At 56.2% G+C, this 19,985-nt stretch overlaps 1 protein-coding gene and 1 long non-coding RNA gene across 2 annotated transcripts; one reads left to right on the top strand and one right to left on the bottom strand.

The window, feature by feature from the left end:
- Positions 1-1,962: 1,962 nt before the first annotated feature.
- On the bottom strand, positions 1,963-6,574 carry LOC136304062 (uncharacterized). The gene is made up of 3 exons (XR_010724366.1): positions 6,290-6,574; positions 3,029-3,107; positions 1,963-2,091 (listed from the first exon to the last, which is right to left on the bottom strand). It is a non-coding gene; the product is annotated as an uncharacterized lncRNA (long non-coding RNA).
- Positions 6,575-6,702: 128 nt separating this feature from the next.
- On the top strand, positions 6,703-19,514 carry LOC136304046 (zinc finger protein 850-like). Its single transcript, XM_066207736.1, has 5 exons — positions 6,703-7,004; positions 7,298-7,379; positions 7,566-8,717; positions 11,794-12,323; positions 18,348-19,514. Exons 2-5 carry the CDS (start codon positions 7,325-7,327, stop codon positions 19,062-19,064), a joined length of 2,454 nt encoding a protein of 817 aa, XP_066063833.1. The 5' UTR covers positions 6,703-7,004; positions 7,298-7,324; the 3' UTR covers positions 19,065-19,514.
- The last annotated feature ends 471 nt before the right edge of the window (positions 19,515-19,985 follow it).

The following is a 19,985-nucleotide window of genomic DNA, read 5'->3' as shown; positions in this document are numbered from 1 at the left end:
GACACCGGGATGGGGGGGTCACACACAGTCTGGGGCGGACACACATGGCCCCTGGGGATCCCCCCTCACTCCCACAGTGCCAGGAACACAAACACCAACATCGAGCCCCTCTCTCCCGGCAGCACCTTGTGGGCAGGGTCTGGCAGCAGCTCTGGGGGTCTGGGAGGTCACGATCAGCCTAAAACCCCCTTCCAGCCCCACAGACACTCCCAGCCCCCTCAAACCACCCCACAGATCCCCACCGCCCCTCCCTAAACAGCACCATGCAATATAAATGGCCCCGAGATCCATCACAGCTTTCCCATCTCCCCCAAGACCCACTCAAATTTTTTCTAACCACACAACCCTCCCAGAACTCGGAAAACTCCCCCACAGACCTAGCTCCACAAACTCCCACAAGAGCCACTAAAGTCTTCTTCCAATCCCCTCAGGATCCCCAAAAACCCCTTCCCAGCCCCCCATGGCACTGACCAGTAGAGGTTTGTAGACAGGAACATCCACAGCCTGGGAGCAGTTTGGACACTTCAGTAGCGTTTTAGGCACTTCCATCCCTTGGGGCTCTTCCTGCAGGCCTGGAGATGTTGGAGGGGGGACTGCAGAGAGGGATGAGGGATCCCAAGAGTGGGATTTTGGGGACAGGATGAGGGGCTGTGTGAGCCACTTGCTGGAGTGTCAATCTGGGGGCTCCCCTGGTGGTCCCGGGGCCCCAGGCTGCAGAGCTGTCCCCACCTCCTACTTCGGGTGGTGGTTCTGGTGGGACCTCTGTTCCCTGGGGCTCATCCTGCAGCCAGAGAACTTGTAGGGACCGTCCTCCAGGTGTGTTCTCCAGGTGTTCCATGAGCTTTGGGCTCCTACTAGAAGTGACTGGGCTCTCCTGGGATCACCCAGAGATCATACTGGGAGTGACTGGGAATGGCTCCAAGCATGCTGAGGGCAACTGGGATATATTGGGAGTGTAACTCTGTTGGGGCTGATGGGGACTACACTGGGAGCAACTGGGACCATGCTGGAGGAAACTGGGAGCAAGTGGGAGTGACTGGGGCTACACTGAGGGTAACTGGGCATGACTGGGACTCTGGTGGAAGAGACTGGGATCACACGGGGAGTGACTTGGACTGTACTAGAGAGCACTGGTATCACACTGGAATGAACAGGGAGCATTTGAAATCATGCTGAGAGGAACTGGGTTCATGCTGGGAGTGACTGGGCTCTTGGAAGCACAGGATGGTGAGGAGCATCCCAGCCTCACAAATTCACCCTATTCCTGTGGATCCCCCAGCCCCTGGCTCCCCCTACTCACCCCTGCTCTGACTGTACTGGACTTGCAGCATCTCCAGGTTGGTGCTGGATGTGCTGGGCGCACTCACCAACCTGGGTCTGGGAATCCCGATATTCCAGCTGAAATCTGGCCCTGCTCAAAGGGGGTCCCATCCAGGTGGGTACGGAGTCTGGAGCTCCAGCTGAAGTTCTTCCCACATTCCAAGCACATGTAGGGCTTCTCCCTGCCATGAAGCTGCCCAGGGACAACCAGCTCTAAGCTGCATCTGGATCTCCGTCCGCCTTCCTGGCCAAGGGTGGGTCTTTCCTCCTCGGGGCTCCCTGGGCTGGGTTTGGAGCCCCTCCTCGTGTGGGATCTCCGGGGCTTTTTGTCCCCACTGAATTCCTGCGCTTTCGAAAACCTCTTCCATGAGGTTCTGCCATGGGGATTTGTCCTCCCTGGTCTCTGTCCTCAGCTCATTTTCAGGGGGAGGAAGGACAAGGAGAGGAGGGAACAAGAAAAAAGAAGAAAGACAGAAAGACAGAAGGTGTGAAAGAGGGAAGGAGATTTATCTTTGTGACAGAGGGAAGGACAAACAGATTTCTCCAATCCATCCCTGGCAGGACAGTGTCTGCAGTGAGGTTGTCTGTCTCTGTATGGACACCAAAGAACCACACTCACCCATCAGGTTGTGAGACGAGAAAGAAAGAGGAAGTTTATTTTGGAATATCAACTTATATAGTCTTTGGAATTTGATGAGGGACTGGGGGACCAGAGTAACACCTCTCTGACCCCAGTGGTCAACCTAGAAGTTTCTCAATTTGTCCTTCCTCCTGGAAAGAATGCATATTTACAAAACATCACTCTTTGTTTATTTTTCAATGTGTGAAAAAGTTCCAGTAGAAATGTAAAACATCAGAAGGCTGAAAAATTAGGGTGATATTTGTTCTTGTTAAAAATGACCCTATTATATTGGCTTTTCCATTTGCGTATTAGATATTGCATGTTGTTATTGATCATAAGTACTGAAATACAGCACAATTTATAACTCCTTTTAGCTGCTTGCTAATATAACATAATCTATCATTCTAAGTATGCACTGTACAGCCCATGGAAATAGTAGTGTGGTGAATACGTGATATCTATGTATACACCATATAGTTTACAGAAATAATGGTGCAGTGAATGTATTATACTGTAGGCCTTAGCAAAACATAAAATGTTTTGTCTAAGTAACTAAGAGAACTCTCTAAAGCACAGATGTTGTTTCCCACATCTGCTGACTGACCTCTCCAAGTGATAATAGTGACACAAACCAAAGCACCAGAGGAGAATTAGCAAAGAACTTGTTAGCTCCTCTCATCAAGGAAGAGTAAAACAGGATGAAACCACAGAAAGGAATAAAATATATTGACCTGATCTGCAGAAGGTCATGCAGATAAGTCAGAGTGTAAAACTAAAACAAGAGAGTCCCTGCAACATCGAAAGCTCCCAAGAATGTTTGAATAATGCATGAAACTTAAGAACATGTACATAGGTCAGTAAAGAAACAGTGTATAGATAACACCCCCTTATTTTACCTGCCTGTTCCTTGGCCCATAGCCAGGAACACCCCAGCACTGGATACTGTCCCTTTTTATTCCCTTTTTAAACGTTTAAAAATATTCTGAAGAGTAAACATTTGTTTTTCACATCCTGCAGCCAGGGGCCAGGCTGGGCAGGGAGATGGAGCAGGAGAGAGGAGGAAAGGGGCACTGACTTCCTCCTCACCTGCCTGGGGCTCCCGGCCAGTCTTCCCCTTCTTTGCAGCCTCCTCCTCCAGCTGGCCAAACTTTGGGAAATGGAATTCCTGTTTTGCGGGAAAAACAAGGAGTGAGCGTGTTCACTTGGGTGTTCCTCCTGCCCAAGTCCATCTCTAGAGGTCACCAGGTGTCTGGTGCCCATAAAAACCTCCAGACCACCAAGATCCAGCCACCCTCAAAAACACCCAAACCACCAAGATTCAGCATCCACCCAGGAATTCCTTGTCTCTGGTCTCTCCACTTTGGGGTTCAGCCCTGTCTGGGCTTCTGCAGCTCCAGTGTGTATTGGAATTCCCTCTCTCTGGGCTGCTGGGGCTCCTGGGAATCCCAGAGGTTCCCCTTCTCTGGGCTCCCCAGCTGGCTGTCAGAGGGGCTCCGGGGGTACCACCTGTCTGGGGCCCCCGTTACAGGGCCCCGGGGTATCCCTGCGTCTCCCTTGTCCATGCTCCCAACATCTCCAGGCTGCCGGGGTTGCCCCTTATCAGGATGTCTGCCTCCTGCAGACTGCACAGGGTCCCCCAGCTCTGGCAGCACCTTCTCTGCTCTCCCAGCCCCAGCAAATATAAAAATTAACAACGGTAATAATGGCAATAAAAACTATACCATACTAATACGACACTGGCATGGCCAGGTTTTTGTAAGGGAGGGGCTCTAGGAGCGCATCCTGTGAGAGGAAGCAGCTGCTCCTCCATGTCCCGCAGAGGCAACGCCAGCCGGCTCCAGGACGGACCGGCCACAGGCCAAGGCTGGGCCAGTTAGAAATGGTAGCAACGCCTTTGGGATAACCAATTGAAGAAAAAGAAAGTTGCTTATGGTGTAGTTGTAACTGTGACCAGGGAAGAGAAGGGTGAGAACACATGAGAGGAACAACTCTGCACACACCAAGGGCAGGGCAGGAGGAGGGGCAGGAGCTGCTCCAGCTGCTGGAGCTGATTGCCCTGACATTCCGTGGTGCAGTCTGTGCAGAGGCAGCTGGGCCCCTGCAGCCCATGGAGGGCACAGGGTGCAGAGATGCACCTGCAGCATCTGCAGGAGCCCGTGCTGGAGCAGGGGGATGCCTGAGTGCAGACTGTGACCCCATGAGAAACCTGTACTGGAGCAGGGACCTGGCAGGGACCTGCAAACCCTTGGACAGAGGAGCCCAGGCTGGAGCACAGTGCTGGTAGGACTTGTGAGCCCATGGAAGAGTGACCCACGTTGCAGCAGTTTGTGAAGAACTGCCGTCTGGGAGAGGAACTCATGTTGGAGAAGTTAATGGAGAAGTGTCCCCAGGAGGGACCCCTGGCACAGCAGGGGAAAAACTTCTCTCCCTGAGAAGCAGGAGAAAAGGTGATGAACTGACCAGAACCCCTTTTCCCTGTCTCCCTGCACCCACTGGGAGAGGAGGTAGAGCTGGGAAGGAAAGAGGGATGGGCAGAAAGAGTTTTTAAAGCTTTATTTTACTTCTCACTATCCTGCTCTGATATTGATAGCAGTAAATTCAATTAATGTCTCCAATTTCAAACCAGGTTTGCCCATGATGGCATGTGCTGAGTGATCTGTCCCAGTCCTTATCTCAAGCCATGAAATCTTCATTCTGTTTTCTCCCTCCTGTCCATGTTTGGAGGGGAGTCAAAGAGCAGCTTTGGTGGGTGCCTGGCATCCAGCCAGGCTACACTGACTACACATCCTTTCCTTCATTCTTTCTTTCTTTCTTTCCAGAGGTCACAGTGCAGAGGTTGAGTGGGGCTTTGATGGAGGGAGTGAAGCTGGCAGGGAGCAGCTGGGACAGGAGGCACAGGGATGTGGGACAGGCATCAGAGGGGCCCAGGCAGCTGGCAGGGGACAAGGCCTGTCCCCCTGGGCCAGCAGCAGCCCCGTGCCCTGCCCAAGGCGCTCCCAGCAGGGGCTGGGCCCCGGAGGCAGGGGGAGAGCCCAGTCCCGGGGCGGCGTTTCTGCCCCGACCCCCGTCCAGCCCAGCCTCCTCCGTGTGCGCAGTGACCGCTGGCACGGGCTGCACTGGACAGTGGGACCTGCTGGGGACATTGAGAGCTGCCCCCACTGTGACACTGCCCTTGGGATTTTACAGGCACCAAAGAAATCACAGACAGCCCTGCTCCTTGTCATGTCCCACGCACCAGAGAGCATCACAGCCAGCCCTGCTCCTTGTGCTGTCACAGGCACCAGAGTACATCCCAGCCCTGCTCCTTGTGCTGTCACAGGCACCAGAGCACATCCCAGCCCTGCTCCTTGTGCTGTCACAGGCACCAGAGAGCATCACAGCCCTGCTCCTTGTGCTGTCACAGGCACCAGAGCACATCCCAGCCCTGCTCCTTGTGCTGTCACTGGCACCAGAGCACATCCCAGCCCTGCTCCTTGTGCTGTCACAGGCACCAGAGAGCATCACAGCCCTGCTCCTTGTGCTGTCACAGGCACCAGAGCACATCCCAGCCCTGCTCCTTGTGATGTCACAGGCACCAGAGCACATCCCAGCCCTGCTCCTTGTGATTTCAGTGGCGCTATCAGTGTCCGGAGTGTGGGAAGAGCTTCTCACAGAGCTCTCACTTGACCACACACCAACAGAGCCAGCACTAAGGGAATCCCAGCGAGTGCCCTGAGTGTGGGAAGAGCTTCGTGCGCTGCTCCAGCTCCATCCCCCATGGGAGGATCCATGCTGGCTGATCCCCAGTGACCCCCGGTGGGCAGAGCCCCGGTGATCCGTGTTGCTGGTTATCTGTGTTGGGAAGACACCTGGCCGGGGGCTCCACATCCCCCTGGCTTCTCATGGCGTGGATTTTGTTTTCATTTCTCGTTGTCCTTTGAACACACGGAAAACCAGGGTAAAAATAATTTTGAACTAAGACCTGGATGTGGACATGGGGGGATCTTCTGGGGGATGTGGGGGATGCTGGGTGTGAGGGAGTGGAGCAATCCTGGCAGGGACTTGGGAGTTGTCCAGGGTTTTGGGCTTCCCAGGCCGAGCGGCTCCAGCTGCACTGGGAGACCCTGACAGAGGTTCTGAGGCAGCTGATCAAGGACCCCCTGCTCTGGAAGTGTCTCCATGTCCCACTGTCCCGATTCCCTGTGTTCCCTGTCCAGGACCCCTCTCTCCCCACTGTCACTCCCCTTGTCCCCTGCCTATTGACGTGTCACCCCACTCCCGGTCCCACCCTGCTCCTATCCCAGTCCGGATCCTATTCCCGGTCTAATTCCCTGTCCTTGTCCCGTATTCTCCGTCTGGCTGCCGTACCCATAATTCCAGTCCCATATATCCGGCCTTCTTCGCATTCTTATACTCCCGGTCGTGTTGTTGGGCCCGCATTTCCATTGCGATATTCCCTGTCCCACTCCAAGATTCCACTTCACAGTCCCTTTCCTGTACTCCCATTTCTGCTCTCAGCCGCACCTTCCAAATGCCCATCCAATATTCTCAGTCCAGTTGCTGTTTCTATGTTCTCTGTGCCGTTCCCATACGCCAATCACGGATCCCTGTGCCAGTCCCTGTCCCCATGCCCGGTCCCCTCTCACCGGACGCCGCCGCCATCGCCCCAGCCCCCTCTCGGCCCTCACGCTGCCGGGGAACGCCCGCGCTGCTCCCGCCCACCAATCACAGCGCTCGATCACTCCTGTATTTGCATAACCACGCCCCCGGGTTCAGCCCCGCCCAGCGCCGGCTGCAGCCGGGTCCGGGCGCTGTTTCCTCCCGGCGCTCCCAGTAAGAGCGAAACTGGGAGGGAAAGCGCTCCCCATTCCTTCCCGCTGCTCCCAGGATCGCTCCCGGGGCTCCCAGGAGCGCTCCCGGTGACGCGCGGGACGGGGCCGCTTTGGAACCCCCCAGGGCAGACGCAGTTGCTTTTGTGCGTCGGCACCACCCGGGCCGGGCTGGGAGCGGAGGAGGAGCGGGAGGAAGAGGAGGGACAGAGGAGGAGGAGGATCGGGAGGAAGTTCCCCCCTCGGAACCCGAGGTGAGCGGGGAGGAGGAGCTGGTCCCAAATCCATCGGGGAACGTCTCCTGGAGGGGTTTTTTTTCAGGGCACGGGATGTTTGGATCTTGCAGGACCCCAAAGCCGAGCTGGAAATGGCCCTGGAGGGATCTTGGCGGGTCCCACGTGTCGATCGCCGGTACCGGCGGGCAGAGCCGGGACATGAGCGGGGTCCGGGCCCCGGGGCTGAAAGGGGCACAGATTTCTGCAGCTGCAATAGGGCAGCAGGACCATCAAAGCCAACGCGCTCAGCCCTTGTTTTCCCCCCAAAATAGGATTTCCCATTACCAAACCTTGGCCCGATGGAGGAGGAAAAGGTGGCGAGGAAGAAGAAGATGGTTCAGGAGCCCCAGGCAGGTGAGGAGGAAGTCAGTGCCCCTTTCCCCCTCTCTCCTGCTCCATCTCCCAGCCCAGCCTGGACCCTGGCTGCAGGACAACCCCGCTGGTGATGCTGTCCAGCCTGGGATGCACTGTGGGGATCTCCTTCCCCTTCTGTTGACATGGGGGCAAATCCCATCCTCTCCTTGTCCTTCCTCCCCCCAGACAAGGGGCTGAGGACAGAGACCACGGGGGACAAATCCCTGCGGCAGAACCTCGTGGAAGAAGTCGTTTTGAGTGGCTCCAGGGTGCAGGAATCCAACGGGGAGGAAAAGCCCCGGAGATCAAGCACGATGAGGGGCTGCAAACGCAAATTTCAGGAATCCGAGGAGGAAAGATCCACCCTGGGCCAAGGAGACAGCCAGAGCTCGGAGCTGGATGTCCCTGAGCAGCTTCGCAAGGGGGAGAAGCCGCACAGGTGCTCAAAATGTGAGAAGAGGTTCAGCAGAAAATCCAGCCTGATCCGCCACTGCAGAATCCACATGGGGGAACGGCCCTATGAGTGTGGGGAGTGTGGGAAGAGTTTCAGGTTGATCTTCGACCTAAGTGTCCACCAGAGGAGCCATACTGGGGAACGACCCTATGAGTGTGGGCAATGTGGGAAGAGGTTCAGCCATGTCTCAACCCTGATTGTCCACCAGAGGAGCCACACTGGGGAGAGGCCCTACGAGTGTGACCAGTGCAGGAAGAGGTTTCAGACCAGCTCCCATCTCGTCCGGCACCAGCGGATTCACATGGATGAAAGGCCCTTCCACTGCCCCGACTGCGGGCTGGGCTTCAGGTTCAACTCCAACCTTGTCAGGCACCGGCGCATCCACACCGGGGAGAGGCCGTATGAGTGTCCCGAGTGTGGGAAGAGCTTCAGCAATAGCTCTGTCCTGAATGTCCACCGGCGAATCCACACGGGGGAACGGCCCTATGAGTGTCCTGAGTGTGGGAAAAATTTCAGCCGGAGCTCCACCCTGACTGCCCACCAGAGGAGCCACACCGGGGAGGGTCTCTACGAGTGTGGGGAGTGTGGGAAGACCTTCAGCTTGAGATCCAACCTGACTGTCCATCAGATGATCCACACTGGGGAGAGGCCCTACGAGTGCGACCAATGCGGGAAGAGGTTTCAGACCAGCTCCCATCTCGTCCGACACCAGCGGGTTCACATGGATGAGAGGCCCTTCCGCTGTCCCGACTGCGGGATAGCCTTCAAGTATAACTCAGCCCTCGTCAGCCACCAGCGCATCCACACCGGGGAGAAGCCCTATGAGTGTCCCGAGTGTGGGAAGAGCTTCTTCAGGAGCACTCACTTGAGCAGACACCAACGGAGCCACCACTAAGGGAAGCCGTGCGAGTGCCTTGAGTGCGACAAGTGCTTCGTGCGCTGCTCCAGCTCCATCCCCCATGGGAGGATCCATTCTGGATGATCCCCAGTGAGCCCTTATGGGCAGAGCCCCGGTGATCCATGGTGCCGGTGATCCCTATTGGGAAGACACCTGGCTGGGGGCTCCACATCCTCCTGGCTCCCTGTGGCCTGGGTCATCTCTTCATTTCACTTTGTCTTTTCAAAACACGCAGAACCATGGTAAAAATAACGATTCCTAACTTAGACATGGAAGGGGACATGGGGGCATCTTCCAGGGGATGTGGGGGATGCTGGGTGCAAAGGAGTTGAGGGTTCCTGGCAGGGACTTGGGGGTTGTTCAGGGCTTTGGGCTCCCCAGACCGAGTGGCTCTGGCTGCGCTGGGAGACCGTGGTGGAAGATCTGGGGCAGCTGATCAAGGACCCCCTGCCCTGGAACCTTCCCCATGTCCCCTCATCCTTGGATTTCTGTTCCTGCTGCAGGTCCCGCATTTCCATTATTGTATTCCCTGTCCTGTTCCCATATTCCCGCCCCCAGTGTCATTCCTGTATTCCTGTTTCTGATCCCAGTCCCACCTTCCTAATCCCCATCCCATATTCTCTCCACACTTACTCTAGCCATATTCCCTGTGCCGTTCCCATATTCCTTCTCTCTGTTCTATTCCTGGTCCCTGTCCCATATTCCTGGTCCAATTCCCAGTCCCAGTTTGGTACTCCTGGCCCCATTCTTGGTCCCTGTCCCCATCACCAGTATCATTTCCAGTTTCTTTCTCATATTTCCAGTCCCATTCCTGGTCCCTGTCCTCATTCCCTGTCCCATTCCTGGCCCAATTCCTGGTTCCATTCCCGGTTCCATTCCCAGTCCCTGTCCACATTCCCAATCCCTATCCCCATTTCTGGGCCCTATACCCATTCCCACTCCCATTCCTGGTCCCTGTCCCATATTCCCAGGCCCTGTCCCCATTGCCCGTCCTACTCCCATTCCCAGTCCAGTATTACTGGTCCCATTCTTTGTCCCTGTCTCCATTCCCAGTATCATTCAAAGTCCTTGACTCATATTTCCTGTCCCGTATTTCTGGTCCCTCTCCTCATTCCCAGTCCCACTCCTGGTGCCTGTCCCCGTTCCCAATCCCTGTCATCATTCCCCGTCCCTATCCCTGCCCCATTACCGGGTCACTCTCCCCATTCCGTCTCCCATTCCCAGGCCAAGTCTGGGGTTCCTGGTCAAATTCTTGGTCCCTTATTCAATTCCCAGTGTTATCCCCAGTGCCTATCTCATATTTCCAGTACCGTTCCTGGTCCCTGTCCCCACTCCCGGTGCTGTCCAGATTCAAAGTCCCATTCCCGATCCCAGTCCCATATTTCTGTCCCATTCGCCGTCCCAGTCTGGTATTCCTGGTCCCATTCTTGGTCCCTGCCCCATTCCCTGTATCATTTTCAGACCCTGTCTCATATTTGCAATCCCATTCCGGGTGTCTGTCCCCATTCCCGGTCCCGGTCCCCTCTCACCGGACGCCGGCACCATCTCTCCAGCCCCCACTCGGCTTTCACGTCAACGGGGAAACCCCGCGCTGCTCCCGCCCGCCAATCACATCACGCGATCGCTCCTGTATTTGCATAACCACGCCCCCGGGTTCAGCCCCGCCCAGCGCCGGCTGCAGCCGAGTCCGGGCGCTGTTTCCTCCCAGTTCCCTCCCAGCGCTCCCAGTGAGAGCGAGACTGGGAGGGAAAGCGCTCCCAGTTCCTTCCCGCTGCTCCCAGGATCGCTCCCAGTGCCGCGCGGGGCGAGGCCGCTTTGGAACCCCCCAGGGCAGAGCGCGGCTGCTTTTGGGTGTCGGCAGGTCCCGGGCCGGGCTGGGAGCGGAGGAGGAGCGGGAGGAAGAGGAGGGACAGAGGAAGACGAAAAGGCAAGGCAGGAGCGGCAGAAGAGGAGAAGCAGGAACAGGAGGGACAGAGGAGGAGGACAAGAAAAGGCAGAACAAGGAGGAACAGCCGGTGAAGGAATAGGAGAGACAGAGGATGAGGATGAGGATGAGGATGAGGATGAGGAAGAGGAGCGGGAGGAACTTCTCCCGCCGGAACCCGCAGGTGAGCGGGGAGCGGGAGCTCCCCCCAAATCCATCGGGGGTCTCCAGAAGGGTTTTTTTTTTTCGCACGACAGGGGATGTTTGGGTCTTGCAGGACTCCAAAGCCGAGCCGGAAATGGCCCTGGAAGAATCTTGGGGGCGATTGCCCGGTACCAGAGGACAGACGGGCGATATCGGGTTTGGGGATCTCTGGGATAGCCAGGGGAGAAGGCAGAGGAGCGATCCCGGAGCCAGGGGACCCCCGGCAGCTTGGAGATGAGCGGAGACCGGGCCCCCCGGGGCTGAAAGGGACGCTGACTTCTGCAACTTCACTTGGGCAGTGGCATCATCAAACTCAACGTGCTCAGCACTTGTTCCCCCCCTCCGCCCCCCCCAAACAGGATTTCCCATTCCCAAATCTTGGCCCGATGGAGGATAAAATGGTGGCGAGAAAGAGGAAGCTGGCCCAGGAGTCCCAGACAGGTGAGGAGGAAGTCAGTGCCCCTTTCCCCCTCTCTCCTGCTCCATCTCCCAGCCCAGCCTGGCCCCCGGCTGCAGGACAACCCCGCTGGTGATGCCGTCCTGCTGGGGATGCATTGAGGGTATTTCCTTCCCTGTGGCATGAAGGCAAATCCCATGCTCTCCTTGTCCTTCCTCCCCCAGACAAAGAGCTGAGGACAGAGACCAGGGAGAACAAATCCCTGGGGCAGAACCTTGTGGAAGAAGCTGTTTTGAGTGGCTTCAGGGTGCAGGAATCCAACGGGGAGGAAAAGCCCCGGAGATCGAGTATGAGGAGGGGCTGCAAACGCAGACTTCAGGAATCCGAGGAGGAAAGATCCACCCTGGGCAAGGGAGGGGGGCCTGAGCTCGGAGCTGGGGGTCCCTGAGCAGCTTCAGGATGGGGAGAAGCCCCACAAGTGCTCGAAATGTGAGAAGAGCTTCAGGTGGAGATCACACCTGATCCGCCACTGGGGATTCCACACAGGGGAATGGCCCTACGAGTGTGGGGAGTGTGGGAAGAGCTTCAGCTGGAGCTCCGAGCTGATCAGACACCAGAGGAGCCACACTGGGGAAAGGCCCTACGAGTGTGACCAATGCAGGAAGAGTTTTCATACCAGCACCGATCTCGTCAAGCACCAGCGGATTCACACAGATGAGAGGCCCTTCTGCTGCCCCGACTGCGGGAAGGGCTTTAAGCAGAACTCCACCCTCGTCAGGCACTGGCGCATTCACACTGGGGAGAGGCCCTATGAGTGTTCTGAGTGTGGGAACAGCTTCATTCACAGCTGCAACCTGACTGCCCACCAGAGGAGGCACATGGGTGAACGACCCTACGAGTGTGGGGAGTGTGGGAAAACCTTCAGCTGGAAGTCAGACCTGATCAAACACCAGAGGAGCCACATTGGGGAGAGGCCCTACGAGTGTGATAAATGCAGGAAGAGGTTTCTGACCAGCTCCGATCTCGTCAAGCACCAGCGGATTCACACAGATGAGAAGCCCTTCGCTGCCCCGACTGGGGGATGGGCTTCAGGTTCAACTCCAACCTTGTCAGGCACCGGCACATCCACACCCCGGAGAGGCGGTATGAGTGTCCCGAGTGTGGGAAGAGCTTCTGACAGAGCTCTCACTTGACCAGACACCAACGGAGTCACCAGTAAGGGAAGCCCTGTGAGTGCCCTGAGTGCAGGAAGAGCTTCGTGCGCTGCTCCAGCTCCATCCCCCATGGTTGGATCCATGCTGGATGATCCCCAGTGACCCCCGGTGGGCAGAGCCCCGGTGATCCACACTGCTGGTGATCCATGTTGGGAAGACACCTGGCTGGGGGCTCCACATCATTCTGGCTCCCTGTGGCCTGGATTTTCATTTCTTTTTGTCCTTTTAAAACACCAAAACTGGGATAAAAATAATGACATTGAACTAAGACGTGGATGTGGTCATGGGGGCATCTTCCAGGGGATGTGGGGGATGCTGGGTGTGAGGGAGTGGAGCAATCCTGGCAGGGACTTGGTGGTTGCTCGGGGTTTTGGGCTTCCCAGGCTGAGCAGCTCTGGCTGTGCTGGGAGACCCTGGTGAAGGTTCTGAGGCAGCTGATCAAGGACCCCCTGCCCTGGAACTGTCCCCATGTCCCCCCAGCCTGGTTCCTGGTGTCCCCTGTCTAGGACCCCTCTCTCCCCACTGTCACTCCCCTTGTCCCCTGCCCATTCCTGTGTCACGGCACTCCAGGTCCCGTTCTGCTCCCATCCCTGTCTAGATCCCATTCCCCGTCTCATTCCCTCCCCCTGCTTCATATTCTCTGTCTGGGTGCCGGTCCCATATTACCTTTCCTGTTCCCATTCTTTTATTCCTGGTCCCACTGCAGGTCCCGTATTTCCATTTTTATTTTCCCTCTCCTGTTCCCATATTCTACTTCCCGTCCCATTACTGATCCTGGTCCCACCTTCTAATACCCATCCCATGTTCTCTCTCTGGTTTCTGTTTTCCTATTCCCTGTCCCATTCCATATTCCCATCTCCACTCCCTTTCTAGGTCCCTCTCCCTTATTCCCAGCCCCATTCCCAGTCCCTGTCTCATATTCCCGCTCGCAGTCCCCAGTCCTGGCCCCTGGCTCCTTTCCCCTTTCTCAGTCACCACACCTGGTCCCTGTCAATATTCCTACTCCGTGTCCCCTATTCCCAGTCCCTGCTCATAGTCCCCATCCCATTCCCGGTTGTCCTGGGGCGACTTTGTAATGCTTGTATCCCCAGTTGTCTGTTTTGGTTTTGATGGATATTAGTAGAAAAGTTCTACACCTTTAAGACTGGTTCTGAGAGCGAAGGAGGTGGAAGAAGAATCGCGGGGTTTGTTTGCAGAAACTACCCTCACTCCTCTGCATTCTGCTCCTGGACAGCGAGAGAGAGAGTTCTTCTTTGCTTTTTAGTTAGTTTTTGGCTAGCTGAGATGCAGAATTTCCCTGGACTGTTTTCTCTAATTTTTCTTGGAACTGTATAAACCTGTTCTGGACTGCCAACCCAGAAAAACATCCGGAGCTCACTCCTGCAGCCCACTGGGGCCCAGGACGGCATTTCCCAGCACTGGAGAGACTGATAAGAGTCTGGGCTTGCTACAGTCCACGGCCAGGACTTTCTCAGTTTTGCCATCTCTCCTCAGAAAGGCCAGAGGTTCTGTTGTTTATTATTCTTCATTGTTTATGTGCTTGTGGGCACTTTGCTTGTTGAATAAAGAGTTCTTTCTATTTTTCTCAAATAAATTTTTTTCCCAGACCAGCTGGGGGAGGGACAACTTGGGTTTGCTTTCCAGAGGGACCCATTTGGAAGTTTCCTACCCAGTTTGTCCTAAACCAGGACACCGGTCCCTGTCCTCATTCCTGGTCTCATTCCCGGTCCCTGTTTATATTCCCAGTCCCATTCCTGGTCCCTGTCTGCATTCCTAATCCCTGTCTTCATTCCCGCTCCCTGTCCCCATCCCCATTCCTTATCCTGGTCCCCATTCCTGGTCCCAGCCCCCAGTCCCAGGCCCTGTCCTGATTGTGGGGAGTGTGGGCAGAGCTTCAGCCGGAGCTCCACCCTGACTGCCCACCAGAGAAGACACACTGGGGAGGGTCTCCACGAGTGTGGGAAGAGCTTCAGCAGGAGCTACCACCTGATCCGCCACCAGGTGAGTCACAAAGGGGGACGGCTCTACAAGTGTGGGGAGTGTGGGAAGAGCTTTATCCACAACTCCAACCCGATTGTCTACCAGAGAATCCACAGAGGAAAACGGCCCTTTGAGTGTGGGGAGTGTGGGAAGAGCTTCAGCCAGAGCTCCCACCTGAAATTCAAAATGACGACATCAGCTGTCTTGATCAGCTCGGTGGGTTACACTGTCCTAAAAGGCAATCAGGTTGGAGAAGCAGGACTCTCCCCCTCATGAAGCCACGCTGCCTGTGACCAAGGACTGCATTGTCCTCCATATATTTTTCAATGCCTGCCTGAATGATCTTCTCCATCATTTTACCAGGCACTGAAGTGAGACTGACAGGCCTGTAGTGTCCTGGGTCATCCTTCTTGACCTTTTGGAAACTGTTAGCCAGCATCCAGTCAGGATGGACTTCTCCAGTTTCCCAAAACTGTTCAGAAATCATCAGCAGTTCTTTGAGTATTCTTGGATGAAGAGAATTAACCTGGGTAAGAGGTGAAGCTGTGTGGCTTCTTATGGCAATTAGATTTTTCACACCAAATGTGGATACAAATTGTATCCACATTTAGGTCATGTGGATACAGTGCTGTTGGTCATGGGCACTGGCAGCTACCCATAAAGAACTGGCCAAAGATATTCAAGTCACTGCTCCAGTAGTGGATAAATCCAAGAAAACTGGTCAACTGGTCACCAGTGTGTGGTGCTTAAGATTAATTGGCTTGTTTGCTGAAAGAGATTTAATTCCTTCTCCCCTGGGGCAGTCCTGTAGCACCCAGGCAGAGAAATGGCTTTGTTTGGTTGGATGGAACTGGGCTTGGGTAAATAATTGAACCACTTTCAAAGGTCTTAGTGTGCTTTCACCTAGGGCTTGTGCATGGCTTAGTGCGGACACAACCTCCACATTCAGGCTGGGTATACTTACAGGGTAAGTGTTATATTCCCCGTCCCATCCCCACTCCCTCTCTCCATTCCCAGTCACATTCCTGGTCTCAGTCCCATATTCCCTGTCCCAGTCTGGTATCCCAGATCTAATTCTTGCTCCTTGTCCCCATAAACAGTATTATCCCCAGTCCCTGTCCCATATTCCCAGTACCATTGCCGGTTCTGTCCCCTACTTCTAGTGCCATTCCCAGCCCTTGTCCCCATTCCCAGTCCCATTCCCCATTTCCGATCCCTATTCCCAGTTCCATTCCTAATCCCTGTCCCGGTCCCTATTCCCATTCCCAGTCCTGTCCCCATTCCGGGGCCCCATCCAGGTCCCTATCCCCATTCCCGGTCCCTGTTCACATTCTGCATCCCATTCCCAATCCCTGTACTTATTCCCGGTCCCTGTCCCCATTCCCGGTCCCTGGTCCCTCTTTCCACTCCTGGTCGGTCCCATTCCCAGTCCATATCCAGTACTCCTGGTGCCATTCTTGGTCCCTGTCCCCATTCCCAGTATTATCCCTAGTTGCTGTCTCGTATTTCCAGTCCCATTCCCTTTCCCTGGTCCCAATCCCAAGCCCTATCCCCAGTCCCATTCCCAGTCCCCACTGCCATTCCCATTCCTTGTCCTGGTCCCCATTCCCGGTGCCATTCCCAGTCCCAGTCTCCATTCCCAGGCCTTGCCCCGATTCCCTGTCCCATTCCCAGGCTCAATCCCATATTCCCCGTGCCAGTCCCAGTCTGGTATCCCAGATCCAATACTTGCTCCCTGTCCCCATTCCCAGTATTATCCCCAGTCCGTCTCGTATTTCCAGTCCCCGTTCCCGGTCCCCTTCCCAGTCCCCTTCCAGGTGCCATTCCCGAGGGCCGCCTCTCACACGGGGCCCTGAGGGCTCCACAGCTCGGGCTGCCTGTGGCACACGATCCCTTCAGCCCTGCTGCTGTCCTTGGCCGGCTGCACAGAGCACAAGGCTTTGGCCATTTCTCACAGGCCCCCGGCTGGCCAGAGCAGCCCCTCCTGCCAGCACCCGCCGTGCCTCAGAGCCCTCCCTCATGCTGGGGACACGGAGGGGACACGGGCCTGCAGGAGCCTCCTGTTCTTGACACAGGAGCAAGGCTGCAGCTCCAGCCTTTGGGCCCTGGGCCGCAGCAGCCCAGGGGAGGCCCAGCTGCAGAGCTCGCAGCCCCGCATGTGTTTCACTGCAACGCTTTGGAACACTAATCCCAGTCCCGTATTCTCTCTCTGAGGTCGCTGTTTCCATATTCCCTGTCCTGTTCCCATATTCCCATTCCAGGTACCATTCCCGGTCCTTGTCCCCACTGCCACCCCCATTCCTGTATTCCCTGTCCGATTCCCAGTCACAGTCGTGTATTCTAGGTCGCATTCCCGATCCCTGCTCCATTCCCGGTCCCATTCCAAGCCCCTTTCTCATATTTTGAATCCCATTCCCGGTCCTGGTTCCCGTTTTCGGTCCCTCTCCCTGATCCTGGACCTTTTTCCCATTCCCGGTCCTGTCCCCATTCTCTGTCGCAGGCGCTGTCCTCGTATCCGGTCGTTTCCCGTACATCCGGTGCCATTCCCGATCCCTATCTCCATTCCCGGTCCCTGTTCCCTGTCACCGGACGCCGACGCCATCGCTCCGGTCCCCTCCCGGCCCTGACGTTACTGGAATACCCCGCGCTGCTCCCGCCCACCAATCACAGGGCGCGATCGCTCCTGTATTTGCATAGCCACGCCCCCGGGTTTGGCCCCGCCCAGCGCCGGCTGCAGCCGAGTCCGGGCGCTGTTTCCTCCCAGTTCCCTCCCAGCGCTCCCAGTGAGAGCGAGACTGGGAGGGAAAGCGCTCCCAGTTCCTTCCCGCTGCTCCCAGGATCGCTCCCGGTGCCGCGCGGGGTGGGACCGCTTTGGACCTCCCCCCCCCCCCCCCCCCAGGACAGAGCGCAGCAGCTTTTGGGTGTCGGCAGGTCCCGGGCCGGGCTGGGAGCGGAGGAGAAGCGGGCGGAAAAGGAGGGACAGAGGAGGAGGAAAAGGAGGAGCGGGACGAGCAGCAGCAGCACAAACACCACGCGGTTTTCCCGCCCGGCAGCATCGCCCCCCCCCCCCCGGAACCCGCAGGTGAGCGGGGAGCGGGAGCTCGCCCCAAATCCATTGGGGGGCTCTCCGGGAGGCTTTTTTGGGCCGGGCAGGGGATGTTTGAATCTTGCAGATCGCGAAAGCCAAGCTGATGCAAATGGCCCTGGAGAGATGTTGACAGGTCCCACGTGATCATCGCCCGGTCCCGGCGGGCAGAGCCGGGACCCGAGCAGGGTCCGGGCCCCCCGACGCTGAAAGTGGAGCTGACTTCTGCAGCTGCATTTGCGTATCAGGACCATGACACCTAACGTGCTCAGCCCTTGTTCTCCTCTCAAAACAGGATTTCCCTTTCCCAAACCTTGGCCCGATGGAGCAGGAGGAGACCGCGAGGAAGAGGAAGATGGTCCGGGAGCCACAGGCAGGTAAGGAGGAAGTCAGTGCCTCTTTCCCCCTCTGTCCTGCTCCATCTCCCAGCCCAGCCTGGTCCCCGGCTGCAGGACAGCCCCGCTGCCGATGCCGTCCTGCCAGGGATGCACTGGGGTTGCCAGTTCCCTTCCCTGTGGCACAGAGGCAAATCCCATCCTCTTGTCTTTTCTTCCCCAGACAAAGAGCTGAGCACGCAGCCCAGGGAGGACAAGTCCCCGCAGCAGAACCTCGTGGAAGAGCCCGTTTTGAGCGGCTCCAGGGTGCAGGAATCCAGTGGGGAGGAAAACCCGCAGAGATCCTGCACGAGGAGGGGCTGCAAACGCAGATCTCTGGGATCCAAGGAGGAAAGATCCACCCTGGGCCAGGCAGGCGGCCAGAGCTCAGAAATGGGGGTCCCTGAGCAGCTTCAGGATGGGGAGAAGCCCCACAAGTGCTCGAAATGCGAGAAGACCTTCAGGTGGAGATCCTCCCTGATCTGCCACTGGAGAATCCACACGGGGGAACGGCCCTACAAGTGTGGGGAGTGTGGGAAGAGCTTCTCACAGAGCTCTACCCAGATTGCCCACCAGAGAATCCACACTGGGGAAAGGCCCTATGAGTGTGTGCAGTGTAGGAAGAGCTTCAAGACGAGTTCTGAATTGATCATCCACCAGAGAAGCCACACGGGGAAACGGCCCTATGAGTGTGGGCAGTGTGGGCAGAGCTTCAGCCGGAGCTGCCACCTGCTCTGCCACCAGAGGAGCCACAAGGAATACCCCTGCAAGTGTGGGGAGTGTGGAAAGACCTTCAGGTGGAGTTCCGAACTGACTGTCCACCAAAGGAGCCACACTGGGGAACGGCCATACGAGTGTGGGGAGTGTGGGAAGAGATTCATGTCAAGGTCCCACCTTACAGAGCACCAGAAGATCCACACTGGGGAGAGGCCATACGAGTGTGATAAATGCAGGAAGCGGTTTCGGAACAGCTCCAGTCTCATCCTGCACCAGCAGATTCACACGGATGAGAGGCCCTTCTGCTGCCCTGACTGTGGGAAGGGCTTCACCCGCAACTGCAGCCTCATTAATCACCAGCGCATCCACACTACGCAGGGGAGAGGCCCTGCAAGTGTCCCCAGTGTGGGAAGAGCTTTTCACAGAGCTCTCACTTGACCCAACATCAATGATGCCAGCACTGAGAGAAGCCCTGTGAGTGCCCCGAGTGCAGGAAGAGCTTTGTGCGCTGCCCCAGCTCCATCCCCCATGGGAGGATCTGTGGAGAGTGTGATTGATAACTGGCTAGCTGCAAAAGGTCACGCAGACATGAGAGAGCTTTGCTGAGCACACAGGCACTCTCATGAGAACCAGCAAGGCAGTAAGCTTCGCATGTCCTTGAGCACAGCTAGGATACGATAACAAGACCTTGTAGCTGAAAGATATGAGGGAGAAGCACGGTAAAACTAATACTTACTCAAACTACGTAACCACAAAGAAATGTAGAAAGAGGCGTAGCTGACTTTTAGTCTGAGCACCAATCCTGAGCTTAACTTTTGCAATATGCATGAGCTTATTAGTGTTATTATAAAAGCATTGTGTGAATTAACAATAAACGAGCTTGGTTGACGACCACCTGGTGTCCGCCTCTCCCTTCTCCAACAAGGATCCACGCTGGATGATCCCCAGTGACCCCCGGTGGGCAGAGCCCCGGTGATCCGTGGTGCTGGTGATTTGTGCTGGGAATACACCTGGCTGGGGGCCCCACATCCTCCTGGCTCCCCATGGGCACTTGGACACATCCTCAGACCAACATCACAAATCCTTTGTGGAGAGCAGATTTGTCAACTAGTGACCCCAGAAAAATCTCACTTTTGCATCTTCTGGGGGCATCAAGCAACACAAGATGGCCTTGGAGGTCTTCTCCAACGTAAGTCCATAATTTCAATTTTCTCTGAGCCATGGGCATTTTCCAGAACCAAATGGGAATGGACTGGGGCAAAACTCGCAATTTTGGAGACAGTGGGGTTGATACCCCTCCTAAAAAGGTTCTTCCCACCCACCCAAGCATGTGGATGCTCTGCCAGCAGGGACACATAA

The sequence above is a fragment of the Chamaea fasciata genome, unplaced genomic scaffold, assembly GCF_029207755.1.
Source record: "Chamaea fasciata isolate MVZ Bird 193981 ecotype frontalis unplaced genomic scaffold, bChaFas1.0.hap1 SCAF_46, whole genome shotgun sequence".
Lineage (NCBI taxonomy): Eukaryota > Metazoa > Chordata > Aves > Passeriformes > Sylviidae > Chamaea > Chamaea fasciata.
The sequence above is the reverse complement of the archived record's forward strand: the minus strand, read 5'-3'. Positions and strand labels throughout refer to the sequence as shown.

Coding starts and splice junctions, on each gene's coding strand:
- LOC136304046 (XM_066207736.1), top strand. CDS start 7,325: ATGGAGGAGGAAAAGGTGGCGAGGAAGAAGAAGATGGTTCAGGAGCCC. Junction 7,380..7,565: donor GGTTCAGGAGCCCCAGGCAG/GTGAGGAGGAAG, acceptor TCCTCCCCCCAG/ACAAGGGGCTGAGGACAGAG. Junction 12,324..18,347: donor CAGATGAGAAGCCCTTCGCT/GCCCCGACTGGG, acceptor AAGCCCCACAAG/TGCTCGAAATGCGAGAAGAC.